Below are 18,086 nucleotides of genomic sequence, written 5' to 3' on the forward strand. Positions count from 1 at the left end.
AAAAGCCTGGAGAAGTATTTGTGAGTCCTGTCCTCCCAATAGGCATCCTGGGATTAATGCCTAACAAATCTATCTGCCTTTGTTTCGTGGCTGTTTCCATTTAGGTAACTAAATGAAGATACAAGCTGCTAAATAAGGGCCTGCCTGGCATGTAGTCGCTGTCAGAACTCAGCAGTTGCTATTAAAGTCGGGAGGACTGTCAGCGTTTGCAAATATCAGTGGCACAGACACTGTCCTACCTACCACGTTAGTTGGCGTTTACAAAACATGAAGGTAGCAAACCCTGTAATTCCCCTAAGAAAGCTGACTTAATCCCGATAGGTGAGTGCTGTCGTGTTGCCTGCTGAAATAAACACACCGTGGGTGGAGCAAATAATTTCTCATAGGGAAATTTGGGAGCTGGTTGTGTGTGTTTGGCTAGAAGCAGTTATTGGGTTTGGGTGCTCACAGGTATTCGAAATAGACTGGCAGGTGTCTCGGTTCCCATTGCCTGGATTTACATACTCCCATGGCAAGTGGGTCCAAACTTCAGGTTTTTCCTTTTATTGCCAGATAATTTCAGAACGCTGCGTTTAAGAAATCCAGGCTGAATTTTGTGGGGAAGGAGGAAGGAGGAAAGGGGAAGAGTTGTGAAAAGCTGTGCCATACCTTACCGTCTCAAAATGGATTGCTTTCATATTCTGCTCAACTGTCCCCTGTCTGGCACAGAGACAATCAGCTTTGTGCTGCTCAATGGAAAAGGAAATAGAACGGAAATTATATTATAAACAAGGCACTATCTGTGCTGTGGCAAGCTAAAGCTAAACTCTGAGGCAGGGCTGTCAGATAGCTGCAACCCTCCACTGTCCCATGACACCATTCTGGGCCACTGTTTTGGGGAAAAACACCATGTAAGTGTTGCTGAGCTTCTGGTTTGTTGTAGTCTTGGAACAGACCATGTTTAATTACAGCCGGTGTATTTAATTCTTCCCCTAAATTTGTTTATATATGCATCTACGTTCAGTCTTTTCTATCCACCTCTAATTACAAGGTGTCAGTGACAGAGTTTGAGGCGTACAGCGAGATGTTTGGGGATGTTTGTTATTATTTACTTCAGGGTGACTTCTTTTCTTCTTTTCCTTTGGTGTTTTCACTTGGGGCCTGAGCCTGTCTTGGGCTGGCTGGAACAGGCACCCTGCTGTCTCCGGCAGGGATGAGAAGACACCCCAGGTTCCTCGCTGGAGGACATCTCGGAGGTCTACAGCAGTAAAGGCAGCAGTACCCACCGGCTCCTTCCCCTAAAAGCAAATTAACTTTGCTCCTTCATGCGCAAGCATCCGCCATTTGCTACTCTAAGATGGCTGTGAAGCTTTGGTAGAGGCAGGTGCTGAGGAAGTATCAGCACAAGCAAAAACAGAAGTAAGAAACGCACTGAACACCCATTTCTGACGCTTAATTCACTTAATTTCCGAGTCAGACTTAACGCTTCCTACCTCTGAGAAGGAGAAAGTGATTGTCTGGGTCCCTAAATGGAGATATGGTTGCCTTAACTCTAAATAGGTTTTAAAAGCGCCGTCTGAATTGTTGTAGTTTCTTGTGGTGTCTCATGCCTTTGATGCCAGGCGGGGCTCCTGTGGCATTTGTCAGGCTAGAGATGGCCCTTAGGGTCACACTGGTCACTGGGTTTTTCCTTTTCATATGGATATAACAGACAGTAAAATGGCAACCACAGGTGTCCAGTGTTCCTGATGTTGTGGCATCACACTCTCCGTTTGACTTCAGGCAGGCAGAGGCCATCCAGTCACAGCTGTCTGCCATCCAAAGACCTCGCGCTCAGCGTGTGAAGGCAATGCGTGTTTTTAATTTAGCTAAAATAATTCAGCCTGACTTGCCTCTCCTTTAATTTGGCATCATACAGTGGTGTAAAAAAAATAATTCTTGAACACATTTGACATACGTATGAAATAACTAGGTCTTTAGGGAGGTTTAAAATGAGGCAGAAGGAGCTTGGTAGGCCTCGTGCTGTGCTCCTCTTGCTTAGCGCTGTGCTAAAGCTCGACTTTTCTAGGCTTCTCTAAGCACTGTCGTCCCCCCACCCCCGCTTTTTTTTTTTTTTTGAAGATCCTTCCTGTTGGCAACTGTCCTGAGACACGATGTTCTTGCTTAGCATTTTGATGTGGGGAAACAGTCTGATAATTAAAGCCGGTTTGAAGCCATGGGCTGATTTGTAAGCAGTGACTTGCGCTGGGGTGTTGTCGGCTGGTGACCGCGTAGCTTGTGCGGTGCCACGCTGCACCTTGCACCTTCGTCCTGGTGGGTGAGGGATGTAAGTGCTCCCAGAGCTGCTGGTGGGGGTATCTGTCCTCTTAAACCACCTTTTGGCGAGCTGTTGATTTATGGAAAATCACAGTTATCCCGTTCCCCTCCGCTTGTGCAAACCCCTGGTGATAACAGAGTTTTTCCGTATTTCAGTAAGCTCAGTTCTCTTCAACCTGTGCTCTGCAGTCCTCAAGAAATTCCTGACAAGAGCTCTGGGAACGGTAGCAAAGGAAAGCATGCCTGTTGTAGGACTGCAAACCTGTGGCAGGAGGCTTGGATTTGCCGTGCAGGACGGAATATTGTGTTCCACTGCTCGCAAAGACCAGGGCAGCATTGCTCCCGTGATCCACTTTTGGGGTTTCAGAGGGACTGTGTGTAAGTACGTGTGTATCTTATGTAACTTCAAGTGGGAATTAAAACCGCTTGATACCAGAGTGGTCTGATCTTGCAGTGACACTTTGCTTATCTAATTTGGTCTATCGCTGTTCTGAGGTAACAGACAAACTTCAGATCTGAAGTCTCCCTGTAGTGTAGTGTAAGAAACTTGAGTGCCAGTAAGACAGATGGATTTGAGAGGTCTAATTTAGGAGGACTACTAAGTTGCAATGTGTGCATTATAATGTGTGAAACAAACAAGTATAAGGCTGGCTGAAAAAAACTATTTAATAAATTTAATGAAAACAAGGCTGATTTTTTTTGTAGACTGTATTTTCAAGTATGTACAAATGTATTGCCGTCACTTGTGCGTTTCCCCACAAGGCACTGTTTTTCATCTGCCTGTATTACGCAGATGTGGCAGATGTGATGCTAAGCCCGTTGCACTATGCGATACCTCTTGCTACTGCTCACAAGCATCTGAGAGGTAAATGTTAAAAGATAATCAGCAGATACCAGGGCTAAAAACAGAAGACATTAGAAACGAATTCCTTTTTTTGTAGGTGTAAGAATTATTCACACTTGTTTGACATTGACTTTGAAGGTTTAAAATACAGAAAACTGTTCTCTATGGGTGAGCACAACCTTGAAGGCTACAGTACTAGGTTAGAATCTCTTTTTTTTTAAACTGAGGAAAAAAATCCATACAAGGGTGAAAACTTACTGCAGATGATTTCAGCAGTTACCGTAATGTTTGGTTTCTGTTGCCTCAGATTCTTGCAAGGTCAGAGATTTCATTGCCTCTGGTCAGAGGATGGGGAAATCCTTTACGTGTAGCTTTGAGGTGGTAACCATCCAGGGAAGGCAAATGGCATCCAGCTGCCATTGTTTGCTTGGGATGCTTTTGGGAATCTCTGTATATCCCTTGTAAATTCCTATTGACGTTTTCCGAGAAGCACATCTCGAATTTCTGCATGTTTCTGTTACTTATCTCGGAGACCTGAGACAATGAAGGGCTGTTAAACCTTCCGTGGCTGCTGTTCAAAACAGAGCAGCTTACGACAGTGGGCTGAATCCTGGGGGAACTGGTGAAAGCCAAGCCTGACTGCAGGGAGGAGGAGCACTGGAAAAACACGGGAGGAGACGAGAGTGGTCAGATGTCAGTCCTGAGGCTGTGGTTCCCCAGCAGCTAAAACTGGTACCAGTCAGAGTTGCTGGTGTCCCTTGCTCACACCGTGCTGCCTTGCATGTGGCGTACTCCCCTGCCAGCCCGCCATGAAGAAAACAAGCCGGTGGGAAACCCAGCGCTGCGCTTTGGTTTTGTCCTCTTGTGGGGTCAGTCTGCAGGCAGTTCGGGCACTGGGGTGTGTGTGAGGTGGGATGGCGCCGGCAGGGGCACACACCAATGTCACGTCTCACACGCCTCCATGACAGCTCCTGCGCGTCACTGCGGCAGGAGGAGTGCTTGAGTGGGAGAAGATTGAGGAGTATGATGGTAACAGGCACTAGATGTACTGCAGGGCTTTTTATTTCTTCTGCTGGCCAAAGCAAAGTGTGACTCCGGGATGTTTCATGCTCTGCTGCTGCTGTGGGAGACGCTCCTGAAGGGACAGCCTGAGTCCAGGGACACCCAGGGCCTTGCAAGGGGCAAGCTTGGCTGCTGAGGTGAGCATCGGTCCTGGTACTTCAGGTCCCGTTTCTGGCACCCGCTGGTGGACAAAAAGCAGTGGACGGGCCGCAGAGAAGGGGCCATGCTGGGGCCTGGTGAGGCAGAGGAGAGCTTTGGGGTGGGAGATGCCAGCCACCAGCTGCTGAGGCTCAGGTTGGGCCTCACACCAGTGCTGCCCAGGTTGCTGCTTTACACGGTTGTTCCAGCCCGAAGTGAGCCCCAGGAGCTCCTGTTGTTTTTCCAACCTTGCTCCTGTCTTATTGGGGTACTCTGGCCTCCACAGCACACCCTCCAGTGGCAAACTCCAGTGCAAGAGCATTGAAAGCTGCTTGTAGGTTTCCTGAGAGATGAAGAAATATCGATGTCACCCAGTGCTCCTACTGCTGTACCCAGCAGGGAGCTTCTGGGGGGACAGGGAAAGGAGGAAGAAGAGAAGAGGACAACTTGGGCACCAAGATTTCTTTCTCTCTGTCAGCAGTCAAGAACCTCCCAGTATAAACCAGTATCCACCTGTCCCCAGCTAGCTTTCTGCACGCTGCTTAGGGGGCCAAATATTTATACCTTTGCGGTATTGCAGATATTTCCTTTAAATTACACTTGCTAGAAGATGTAGGAATAGGTCTGGTGCTTGCATATATTCTAAAAAGTGAACAATCTGCAGCTTTTTGAAGGTAAAAAGCAAAGTTAAAAGTGTGTAGTCTTGGCTCAGCAAGCGGGCCAAAGTGACACTCAGTGAAAGTAAATAAAAGGCAGTATGAATGCTTCAGAGTGATAAAATGCAGAAAACATGGAAATGGCAAGCTTTGTCAGGGGCAGCAGACATTTTCTTCTGTCCCCATTAGTGCAAGAGTTAGGACCATCACCACTCACTTCTAACAGGTGTTCACATGAAAACTTGTGGATGACCAAGTTCACAACAACGTTGGTTCTTTCAAAGGTAATGATTTTAAGGTACACTTGCAGCCGTTGCCTTTGTAGGCAAGTGAAGTACCTGAAGGCCACCAACTACCTGGCTGCTAGAGCTATCTGGTGAGTTTCAGTGTAGAGAAACATGCACAAAAATATTTGGGACTCTGAAAATCTGTGTAGAGTGTGAAACTCATAGAAAATGCTGAAGTAAACAAGGCAGGGTGTTGCATTTAATCCACTAACAGTCACTTTGATTAGGCAACTCAGAGCTTTTTGCATCTGTTTGTTTCCCCAGTACCTTCCCGTGCTTCACTGTTGAATTTAGTTTCAGAGGCCTGTGTGAGGTATTGGACAAAGAGAAAAAAATACATATATTTGGAACAAACCTTCTACGAATCTTCACCTGCAGCACAAATTTCAGCATTTTGTTCTTAATTCAATAAAAGAAAAGTGCATCCATTACAGACCACTGATGTTTGGTTTATTTTTTCCTTGTATAATAAGAACCAAAGAAGTTTGCTGTAAGGACACCGCTGAATTTTCTGGTTTTGACTCTGAGGCACTGAGCTGTGAGCAAATATTTCACACGTCTCGAAGCAATCAGAATGTCCAAGTGCAGCACACTGGGTGCCTTGCCATGGTACAGTGCTTTAATACTAAGAGGTTTTATTTCCTTTTCACTCAAGTAAATTTGTTGAAGTAGCTTGTGCTGCTTGAATATGACCCTCTTTTGAAAAAAGGAATATATGTTTGAGGTATCCTTTTGTAGAGTAAAAAAAAAATTATTCAAACTGTCTCTGACTGAAATAAATATGGAAAAGACAGGATTTTATTCTTCAGTGGAGGGTTGTTATCTTCCACTGTATTTGATCTCTTTCTGAAGATACTGAAAATGCTGTAAATACCATTAATAAACAGGTTTACCTAGAACAATTTTTTTCTATGATTTTCTATTATTTCTTATGATTTAAGTTTTAGGTATAATCTCTCGAAATACCTTTGTGAACACGTCCTTTAACTGGTACAGGATTATCTTTGGTAGCTCACAAAAAGTATTGTAGATCTGTAAATAATATCATTCCTGACACATACTTCAGGAAAAGTATTAGCTTAAGGAGGAGTAAGGCATGTCTAAGTCAGTATTCCCACATACTAAGCAGAGCAGAGAATATAATTACTTGTGTACCTATATTGTATGTACGGCCACGATACCATGAATATAGAAAACGACATGAGAACATTTCATTTACGGTACCATTAAAGCCATTTGCAGCAAAATTTTGTCACCGCTCAAGTGTGATTGTGCATAAAATGAAAAGAGCTGAAGCTCTGAAGAGATCCTGACTTCTTGTGGCGGGCTCCAGTACAAAGGAGCTGGCACTGGGGTCAGCGTGCAGGCAGATCGTCTGTATAATTTTACCTTCATGTCAGGTGAACGCTGAAGTTTAATGCTGGTCTCCATATTTAAAAAACAAGTGATGATAAAAATATGAATAATAATTCTGTCTGTATTCATCATGACCAATAAGAGTTGCGAAAGATCCTGATTTGCTGATTCTCTGTGACTAAAACTTTACTACTCCCCATACACAGGTGCTGGGTTTTCGTAAATAAAACTGTGAAGAGTCTTCCTGTAAAAACGCAAGCATCATACGACTGCAGTTAGCTCACTTCTGTATTTTATGCTGAATTTCATGTCTGGTATGGAGATAAAACCACCATTCTTTAGGGAGAAAACACAACAGTTAGATTATGGCAGGGGTCTCTGACCTGGAGCTGTGGGCTCAGCCCAAACCCTTTTGGTTCACAGAGCACCTGGAGAACATTTGGCTCCAGAAGTGAATTTTTGGTGCAGAGGTTCTTCTCTGACTTTATCCTAGGTACGTTATTAATCCAGATTACATAGTCATTATGCAACAATGAAAGATTTAGTAACTGCTCTATATTTAAACCTGTGTATATTAACTTCATTGCACAGCACCAGGAGCAGGATAGGTTTAAATGTGGAAAAAAATGCGAAACACGAGAGGAGGAATTTGAAATGCTTCGGTAACTCTGTCCAGTTTGTAATAATATTGCTAATTCTAGATTCATTTCAAAATTTTTGCTCCCATTACCTGTAATAGGTTTATGTTCTTTGAAGTGTGTGCGTGGGGAGGGTGCTTGTATTAAAAACTCAGGGGGCTTTACTTGTGGGGTAGGACAGAATTTATCCTACGATAGGGTCTGAGGCTGTCTGGTTTTTGGATTTAAGTGGTTAAAGTACAGAAATTATGAATTTTTAATTTTTGCATTATTTCAAATGTAGCTCTTGTTCTCACTAGTGCAGCTTTTAACGATTGCATTTTCGATGTCATTTGGATGTTTGATGTACTGTGTCCTTTTCTTTGCAGAACATCACCAAGCAAGTATATTTAGCAGTTGATTTGAGAGTATGTCAACCCCCTGTATACACAGCTTAGTTTAGTAGACTAAATTTGGGACATCTGAAATACAGACACATGTTCAGCCGTGCAAGCATTTTTAGCATTGAAAACATCTTGCAGAAAGCACAACTTGGGCCTTCTTGTGAGGCGAGTGTTGTTTCATGCCCATACATGCCTCAGTAGTACACGATGGTTGGGCTGAGGGTGTTGAAACAAAGTGGAGTGGACAGTGCCCTGTCTAGCTCAGGGAAACTGAGTATGTGCAGTATGGGAATATGGACGTTTAGCTGTTTCTTGCCAGCCTTTCAGATCCTTGCTGCCCAACAGCTGGAGAAGGTGCAGCTCTAAGCCACCTCCCAGTATGGCCAAGACAGCTCCGTGCCGTGACTGGGCAATCCCCTGGTAGGGGTGAGAGGGTGTGGAGCAGATAAGGCAGTTCCAGGACCTCCCATGGGACAGCAAACTTTGCTGATAGAGTTGGGCCTTCCCTTTTACAGCCAGTGTTGAGTCAACAAGAGAATGAGTACGTGTGAGAGAGTCGCTCTTCTAGCCTGGGGAGGAGGGGGACTGAGACCTTGAGGATACACCAGGTGGACATGTCAGGAATTCGACCTGTTTCTGTTGAATTTTATGCTCTTGCCCATGCTTGTTGAGAAATCATGCATGAGCATTGCCATTTGGATGCTTTCTGCAAGTGATGTCTGGCCCTCGCAGCACAATGTCAAGAGCAGGAACTGCTGTTTATGTCTTCGGGTGCAGCTCAGAGAACATGCCTGCCCTGTGCTCTCTGTCATAAACACGTGGAAGGCTGTCAGCAACTTTGTCCACGGGGGTTTCCCCAGCCAAGGCAGCGGGATCGACAAGCACACCTTCCCAGCGCTATTGCCACCGTCCCGCACGGACGTGACAGGATTTTTCAGTGTCACCCTGTAAGCTGTCACAAGCGTCCGTGGCCATTTAATTTTGCTTAGGCCTGGCTGAGGCATGCCACACTGAGGAAAAAGCAGCTTGTTTGGGACATGTATTTGCCAAAGGAAAGCTTTGCTTTTCCAGTTGGCTTTGTGTAGATCGGTGGGTTGAACAGCGGGCCCCAAATAGGGGCTCTAGATTTGTACTTGCATGGTTTAGGAAACATACCTTTTGTTTCTTTATTGCCATCAGAGAGATGTGCAGCTGCAGCTATCTGCTTTTTGACTGTCTGGAGGCTGTTTCTGTCATTGTGCTATGTAAAAAAGCTATGGAGAGCCCATGTGGAAAGACTATAGGTGGATCAGGTCACTCGACAAGCCTACAGCACTGTATTGGGTTGGATTGGCGTAGTTCTAAGTGCACCATTTTTGTTTGTGGGGCCAATTTTTTGAGTCAAACACTACATCTTTACAAGCACTCTGATTTGTACGATCACCGAAATGTCGATTGGAGGGACCTGTGGTTTTGTCTAGGTGAATCTTGGAAAAACCTCTGAGGACAGCATTTCTGCAGCCTTTCTGGGCAACCCATTCTAGTTGTGCACCACCGCCCTTGTAAAAAATTTGTTTCTTAATGACCATCCTGAAGCTCCCAATTCACAACCATTGCTTCTTATTATATTATTTGGCCTTACTGAAGAGTATTTTGTTCCCGTTGCAACCACCCATCAAGTAGTTGTAGGAAGTTCTTGGAATTGTTGCAGTTTTCTTGGAATTAAGATTATCCAGTGTGAACAATAGGCTTTTTTGTTTCGTTTTCCCCCCCTATGTAGTGTAGTATTCTATTTCTTGCTCTGTTAAAATGCATTTGCACCCGGGATTTCGCACATATGGAGAAGCTTTTTGACTATTACTTCACATGCATTTACTGCAATTTTGAAAATGGTTCGAGTCAAAGATCTTAATTTGCTTTTGCGTGGCAGCCTGTCTGGGAGACGTGGTGAACTGAGCGGCCAGCGTTTCTCCTGCCTTTTCGTGGTTGAGCACTAGAGTGGAGTCTCTGTGGACTGCAGTGAGTGGTCTTCAGATGAACCTCTGGTGGATGTGCCCGTGTGGGGAAGCTGCCAGCACCACTGGGTTTCTGCTTTGTCCTGTGGTGGGTGGCGGAGCGCCCTGAGGCAGGCCTCAGCTTCCCAGCTGGGCGCCTGCGGGTGACGAAGCAGAAGAGGGAATGGCCTCAAGTTGTGCCAGGGGAGGTTCAGGTTGGAAATTCTGAGACGTTTCTTCTCAGAAAGAGTGGCCAGGCATTGGAATGGGTTGTCCAGGGAGGTGAGGAGTCACCGTCCCTGGGGGTGTTCAAGGAAAGGTTGGGCGTGGTGCTTGGGGACATGGTTTAGTGGGTGACACTGGTGGTAGGGGGGTGGTTGGACCAGATGATCTTGGAGGGCTATTCCAACCTTAATGATTCTGTGATAGGTTGGATATGATGCCTAGGGACATGGTTTAGTGGGTGACATTGGTAGTAGGGGGACGGTTGGACCAGACGTTCTTGGAGGTCTTTTCCAAAATTAATGATTCTGTGGTTCTAAGAGGCCTGATGCGCAGCTCCTCTGACCCACACCTTGTGGTGTGGCAGGGTTTGTCCTGCTGTCCGTTCGGAAGTGCTGACCAGTAGTGCCCAGTCAAAACCAGTTCAGAGGAGTCCCAGTTGGCAGACGTTGCCGTAGCTGTCAGCAAGCGACTTCATCATTTATGTGGAAGTGGTGGACCACCCGGTGTGGCTGCTCCTGTGGAGCATTGACCAAATCTGTGGGGTTAGTAACTCGTTTTTATTAAGCATTTGAAGAGCTATAATGTAGATTCATGGGACCATGTTGTGAGCTCATGCACAGGGAAGATGCGGAAGCCTTGAACATCCGAGACCCCTGTGTCTACTGGCAAAAAGCAGACATAGCCAGTCTGAGACAGGTCCCTCTGGTGTTGGCTCACCTGCTCCAGCTCGGCACCTCGCTCCTGCTGCATGGCTCAAGGATGCAGATTTGGGGCGGCTGTTTATAGATCCTTACCTTGGATAAATTCAGGAGCAGCGACAAGGGGGATATTTCTGTGCATCCGCACAAGGTGGGGAAAACGCACACTTTTATAGGCACTGTTTTACTGGCCTGACATCACCCGTGGTGTGGGCGATCGTGTCGGGTTTTGAAGCTGGAGCAGAGTGTAATTAGTGCACTTGAACCGCATCTCATGCAGGGAGACCGTTCCCCTGTCCCTCTGGGACCGGGCGGCTTATTTTCTAGGTGGAGTACGTGGCGTGATCTGCGAAACACAAAGCAGCTCAGGCTGTGATTACCTCTGTGGCTGCCTTCTGGGTGGTTCCCCTCGGCCGAGGAGAGAGAGCAGTCGGTTCCGTGCAGTAAAAGAGGGAAGTTAGTGCTGGCAGATCCTGTACGTGACAGCTTACCTGCCGTGAAGTTTGGGTCCCTTGCTGCTGATGGTGTGATCTGTTACCATAACACGCCTGAAATGTTTTCTGGCATTCTTACAGTTTTTTTTCTATGATGTGTAAACTGGAAAACATGGGGATATTTACTCTAGTAATTGTGATGGGCTGGTTGTTTTTTGTTACTTCCCTAATCCATGCCATTGATTATGCTTTTGTGCTATGATGTATGAATTAGCCACATAAACATGCCTATACTTATGTAAAGATCTACGTGCTTATGCTTTAAAATCTTTCATGGTTTCATAGGTGCTGAGTGAATAAATGAAAGAAAAAATCCCCTACCAAAAAAAAAAAAAAGTGAAGTTAGAATAGGTCTTCTAGCTGATGTGCTTATTACATTTAGTGCTGACAGTTGCTAGTGCTGCAAATGCTTTAGAGCATTCTTTTTTTTTTTTTTAATATTTAGCTCTTTTTAATTCTTCTCATTGGTTGTTTAAAATATTCTTATTAGCTTCGGTCACATGCGCTTCATAGCAGTTCTGTGAAGTCCTGCTTTACCTGGTTTGCATATAACATAAAAAGAATGAGTGCTTTAAAAAGGCACGTGGCATTGCCCACTGATTGTGGTAATATCTCTGTTAATTTCCCAGCTGATGGTAATGAAGTGCACTAAAACCTGATTTTGTCCCTGTGGCAAGCAGACTTTCTTCAAATAGCAACAGAGGCTGAAAAGTTCAGTGTGCAGTCGGGCTCCATTAACGTTTTTCAGGATTAATACCAAGTAGATCTCAGATTAACAATTCTGTATGTTCATTATAATACTTCTAACTACTGCAAGCACATTGATCGTTCCATTTCCGTGTATTTAACTCTCTCTTTACTGCTTGGATGCTATTCTTGTCCTCTTCCTTGCCACGTCCTCCTTTATCTTCAGTCCCTACTTCTGTCAGCTGTCTAAATAGAGTTGCATCCAAGTTGTGCTGAGTGACGCAGATGGCTGCATGCGTGTTCAGAGGCCATTTAAAAAACAAAAAGATTGATTGAATTTAGTGCCTGAAGAAAGTTTTTTATTTAAAACACGAAAAAGCCAGGTAGTTGGTAGAGGCTATAGACACAGAAAGAAAAATTCACCTCTGTTTTCAGTACAGATACCAGTAGTCCCTAATTGGGGTACTTTTTCTTTTGGACCTATTTTAAAGGTCAGTGTCTGAGTTTAAATCAGCAGTTACAGGGGTGCTTTGCGGTCTGGTGGGGTTACTTCCATGGGTATTTACCCCAGTCCATGTTGCTGTTGGTTAAATAAAAGCTTTTATATTGCTAAATTTAGAGCTTTGAATTTAAAAACAAACCCCAGGCCTAAACAAAGAATGTGTCATTACTTTTCTCTTGAGAATCGCATTTTTACCAATAATCTTTTTCTCCTGAATGGCTTGAATAAAGAATTAATAATTTCATAGAAATGCTCTTTGAATTCCCACCTAATACACTGCTGATTTATAGGTAACCAAAACTAAATGTGTAGTCATTACAGTACTGAATTTTAATTAGCTTTTTTGCTTTGTTTTATTTTTTCCCCCATTTATTCTCAGGTTGTCTTGATATCGCACTAATCATTCCAATTACAGGTGTAATTTGTCATCAGTGTATATTAAATCCTCTTAAGTGGCACTTCAGACGCTGATGCTGAATGCTTCTTCTGAACTGAGTGTTCAAAAGACAGTTCAGTCTTGACCAGGAGCGTTCAATTTCCTGCAGTTTGTTTTGCTTCCTTCATGCATACAGCATATAGCAGATTTGAGAAAGATAATTATTCATGTCACACTTGTGATCCGCTTTGCTTACTGTGACTGCTTTGTGGGGGATGTAGGCATGCTCCAGATCATCGCTTTGTTCAATCTGTAACAGACTGGCAGAAAGAAAATAGTACAGATGTTGCTCATGTAAGCGCTTCTGCATCTATTTCTATCTCGTTGTAAAACTGAAAGGTAATTTCGTCAGGATTCCTGTTCAGGATTATGCACAAAAAACAGGAGGGATTTTCTGTTGGTTTTAACTGTAGAAATACACTCACACAATGTTATTTTTTTCACTCCTGCTTTGTTTTGGATAGTTGAAGTAAGGTTGCACAGAAAAGCAAGAAATTAAGAAATACAAAGAAGTTCAAAGAAATTTAAAACAAACAAACAAACAACAAAATGCTTGGAAATGGAGTGTCTATAGAAATGCCACCTTCTTGATCCATACTTTGCTGATGGGTTTGGTGTTGTTAATACAGGAGAGAGGTTGCTGAGAGCAGTAGTAGTACCACTTGCAAAGCAGAAGCAGGACCCAGTGTGGCCGGAGCTGGTTTCTCCCTGAAGTCCGTGTTTTTCTTCTTTATTCAACCTCGAAGTCAGTGTGCAGCTTTGGTTGAATTACTCGGAGTGTACTTCCCCTTCCTTAAGTTGGGAATAGCCAGGCTGAGCAAACTGCTTTGAAATATAGGTATGAAAATACTGCATAAATGTGCCAAGTAGCATTACTACATTTCAAGTGACCTTTTGCTCTGAAACTTCGCCAAAGGGAGGGGAGAGGAAGCCACTGTGGAATCGAGCTCTGCAGAGAGATCCTGCAAACAGATGGTGTTTGCATATAGGATGTGCTATTCGAGTGCAACTGTACTACAACGCTCTTCATTTTTAATAATTGCAGGCGGGCTAAGCTCCGGCTATATTTGGAACAGCTAAAACAGCTTGTGCCTCTCGGGCCGGACAGCACCAGGCACACCACCCTCAGCCTGTTGAAAAGAGCTAAGATGCATATCAAGGTAAAAACATTCATCTGTATTTTATTTTATTTTTCCATTTTTAAGGCAGAATCTTCCAGAATGTGTATCCATAGAGAGGAAGTTAATTTTCACACAAAATCCATACCCATATGTCTCGTCTTCTGGATATATTCGTCCTTATTAGATGCAGGGATTTCACTCAGAGTGTCAAGTTTTGGTGTGTTTTGCAATTTACCCGGCAGTTTCAGATACATGAAATGGTGATTTTGTGGTTTCTGCTTAGTTTACATTGTATTAAAAATATATATGTATCAAGGCTCTTCTTTGATTAATGTATACATTTTTTAAGGGCCGAGCAAAGTAGCATTGTACTGCACTAATTTCAGTGTAAAAATACTCATAACTAGTAATGAAATAACGAATGAAGTCAAAAGGTTTGTAGCCACTAGTAAGTCTTGTCCTCATCCTGTACCCCGATGACCAGATCCTGGAGCATTTGACAGTCATTTAAAAGAAACCAAAAATAAATGTAATCTCCTGTTAGTTGCCACTCCTCTTGCATATTTGTGTGTGTAAGATCTGGGCCACAAGTTGAAAACAAAACCAAAACCTCACCTGTGCGTCAGCAGCAGTACAGGCCATATATTTGCACAGGTAAACAAAGGAAGATCCTCCCCAGGCCTCCTCTTTCCTAAGACACTCTAGTTTCACTCTCGTAGCTTTCAGGGGAATCAGGCTACGTGGAAATATAAAACAAGTATTTAAATGTAAAAAGTTGTGTCCTGCTGTGTCCAGGACTGTAATTATTCATCTGGCATTTCTTCAGTGTTAGAGGGGAAAAGATAGGAAAGTGAAAAGTGTCAAAGAGGTCAAACACTGCCAGTAATCTGGGAATATTTCTGAAAACAGCCTGCTGTTGTACAGCATTAAGATGCAGTGCAATTGCATAAATGGGTGTAATTCGTAGGAAGTATTGAAGATGAATTTAAACAAATTCATGCTTGCGAACAAGGTTACTGAGCTACCTCTTCAGCTCTTGTAAGCACATTTACTCCAGCTGAGCAACCCCTGGTTTTACCATTTGAGATTTCGGCCTCTTGTTTATAATTCAGGCTAACATGCATGAAAGGCACTGCGTGTGGTTTTTGTCTTGGGCTACCCCCCTATCTTGAGTTTATGCATACAAACTGAAAATCTGTTTTTACAAGTGGCAAGTGTGAGAGATTAGCCATGTAGTTACCCTTTCAGCTGCTGATTAAAAAAAAAAAAAAGCTAGGAGCACATGGTTTCAAAGTCCATCATGCACAGTACCAAGTACTCATTCTCTGAAAAGTGAAACTGAAGTTTAGTTTTCTTTTTGAAATTTTAACCGAACTTATCCTGCCTGGCCTGCCCCTTAATTGTTCCTCTTCATCAGGTCTACAGGCTTTGAAGACAGCTATCTCCCTGCTGCACTGCCAGAGTGTGCCAGTGCCCCTCTGTCATTTCTAATACAAAAATCTAATACAATGATTAGTTTTGAACACTCACTCACTCACCGAAACTTGCCCTGAAAGATTGGACAGTTTTGAGACAGTTTTGAGTCTCCTGGATACGAATCACTGAGTTCATTCCCAAAATAGTTGTTAGAGTTTGGGACTGCAGCCAGGAAAATACAGGAAAAGGAAATCTGATCAATTGGGCACATTTGGTTTGCTGTGTACATGGATGTACCAGCCCATTTTCTTATTCTAACATTGTGTTCCTATGTGTGATGTCTATCTGAGTAGTGTGTGGCCTTACAGCCTACAGAAGTTAGTTTTCAAGTCAGCAGGGAAGCTGTCTCGTTGAATAATGGGAATTAGGTTTTCAAAGATAAATGCATTTGCTTTCAGGTTTGCATTGGAACAGCAGAATCTTTGTGGTCATTTGGCTTGTGGTTTGCTGTGTGCTGTCCCACGCCACCCTTCTCTAGAAAACCAAGCGTAGGTTCATTCAGATGGTAGGGAAGAATCATCATCAGAAGCAGTGTTCGCTCCCAGTACGTCTCCTAAATCTTACGGGCATGTAAACACAGCTCAAAGAGAAATTCGGTCTTTCTTGTATGTGCTTTTGCTGCTAGAACCTGTAATTTATTTAATCATTTAGATGAAAAAAAAGGGCTTTTTCTCTTTTTTGGTTTCGATTTGTTTGTAGTTCCTGCTTTTGATCCCATTGTACTCATTGTATTTTCTTCCCTAGTTATGTAGACAATTTTTGAAAATGGCTGTCAGTGCAAATTCATTGCAAAAGTGTTCAGCTGAAATCTTAAAATATAATGTTTCTGTACTACATTTGTACCAACAGTGCAGCACATTTTACAGGGTGTGAGGTATTCTTTTTATTTCCAAATACCTTCTTTTATTCAAGCAACAGGGGAGATCTTAGGCAGAGCTGTGAAAGGATATTTTCACAGGCTGTTTGCTGAGAAGTATTGGATTAATAGCACCGATTTGGTAGGAGGTTATGATAGAATTATCATAGTAGCTCCAGAGAAGTTCTAGGAAAGAGAAATGCAAGAATGAAGGCAATTGTTGGTAAATACCACCTATTTTATACAAGCAGTACTGGAGCAATGTTAGTGAAGCACTCTAAAAGGTAAAAATTTCCATAGCCTGTGATAGGAGGGAGACCATTGAGGAGCCTCGTAATGCTTCCTTCACGGTGAGAACTTCTTTATTTCACGTAAAGAGACATTGCATTCTGACTGAAAACTGAGCTGTGCTCTGCTTATCAAAGGTGATGACAGTTTTGCCTGACAGAATGATTAAAATATTCCCCAGAACCAAGGCAACAATAATTCAGTCTTAGCTGAGAAACTTGCTAGTGGCAAAGGAGTCTCTAAGGGATTTTTTTTTTCCCCTTGTGTCCATGTATTTTGCTGTGAAACAAATTCAGTCCTGGCCTGGACAGTTGAAATTGTACGGAGCTCTGCATAACAGTAACAAAGATGATTTTGCCTGACGAACAATTCCTGCTGTAAAAGAACTGTCGAGGAGATCTTACGTTACTTTTGCTTTAATGTGAGTAAAAACCGGCGGCTTACCGATTTTCTCTCCCTTTAAGAAATTGGAAGAACAGGACCGAAAAGCTCTAAATATTAAAGAACAATTACAGCGGGAGCACCGCTACCTCAAGCGCAGGTTGGAACAGCTATCCGTGCAGGGCATGGAGCGCATCCGCACTGACAGCATGGGATCAACAATATCCACTGACTCTGAACAAGGTAACGCAACGAGGGCTTCCCAGAGGGAGTTGCAGGAGCAGGAAGGAAAGGGGAAGCAGGGAAGCAAGAAAACAGAAAAGCATTATTTAGAACTAAAATCAAGCTTTCTACAAACCCCAGACAAAACTATTCCATTATGCAATCTGCAGAATAAAAAACTACTACATCTTTTGTACGTTCTTTGCAAAACATTCTTTTTTTCTAATCAGTTTTGATTTTTGTAAAGCTATTTATACAGCGTGAGGTTTTGCCAGGTTTTTAAACAATTACCATTTAATGTTCCGAATTTTTAGTGTAATTATTGGTAAGGCTGGCATAATATTTTCTTCTTGGAAAAAAAGATGTTATTTGTCTTAATTCATTTGTGTGCATAAATTAATTCCACATCATTTATTGTGAAATTTTAAAATATTTTCTGTGCGGTGATCACCAAGTGTTTCTTGCATTTGGTTCTCATTTAAGACTGAGCTCTTCGAGCTCCCTGTCACCATTTCTTATTTTCTTATTTGCAGTTTTTTCTGTGACCAAAAACTCGCACACGCTGACTTTTTCAGGGCCTATGGGAGGCGAGTTGTCAGTCACAGTGCAGTTACTGGGGGACAGATGGCCACACCGCGGTCACTGCTAGCTGACACCTGTATAGCTTGGAATTGCTGTGAACGGTGGTGCTGCAGTGTTACAGCCTCTGAGGTTGTTTTTTTGTTTTTTTTTTTTGGGTGTGTTTTGGTTCATTTTGTTTTTTTAAGATCAGCGTCGACGCATAGGTTGGAACAGTTCTGGGACAGCATTTGGTATTGATGCTGTGCTGTATGTGGATGAGGACAGAAGGGATTTTAATTCTTAGGTGCACAGGATGCTACTTACCCCCGGAACTACTGTTCCAGGTCTTTTTAATTACAGAAAACGAAGTACAATTCAGGTTTCACCTGAACGTTGATTTACACAGGCTGTAGTGGCCCCTTATCACTGGTTAGAGCTGCTGTGTTTCTGAAAACGTGCCTTCTTGTGTTTTCTTTAGAAGTAGACATTGAAGGAATGGAATTTACA

At 43.3% G+C, this 18,086-nt stretch overlaps 1 protein-coding gene across 2 annotated transcripts in view; it reads left to right on the forward strand.

The window, feature by feature from the left end:
* Positions 1-18,086, forward strand: part of MXD4 (MAX dimerization protein 4) — a 37,916-nt gene that overhangs the window by 17,084 nt on the left and 2,746 nt on the right. For both annotated transcript variants that reach the window (XM_035547348.2, XM_035547349.2), the window contains exons 4-6: positions 13,720-13,834; positions 16,880-17,039; positions 18,058-18,086. The exon at positions 18,058-18,086 is cut by the window's right edge and continues 2,746 nt beyond it. In XM_035547348.2, the coding sequence (XP_035403241.1) occupies positions 13,720-13,834; positions 16,880-17,039; positions 18,058-18,086 (304 nt within the window). The remainder of the gene's footprint in view (positions 1-13,719; positions 13,835-16,879; positions 17,040-18,057) is intronic.

This window comes from Cygnus atratus, chromosome 4 (assembly GCF_013377495.2).
Source record: "Cygnus atratus isolate AKBS03 ecotype Queensland, Australia chromosome 4, CAtr_DNAZoo_HiC_assembly, whole genome shotgun sequence".
Classification (NCBI taxonomy): Eukaryota; Metazoa; Chordata; class Aves; order Anseriformes; family Anatidae; genus Cygnus; species Cygnus atratus.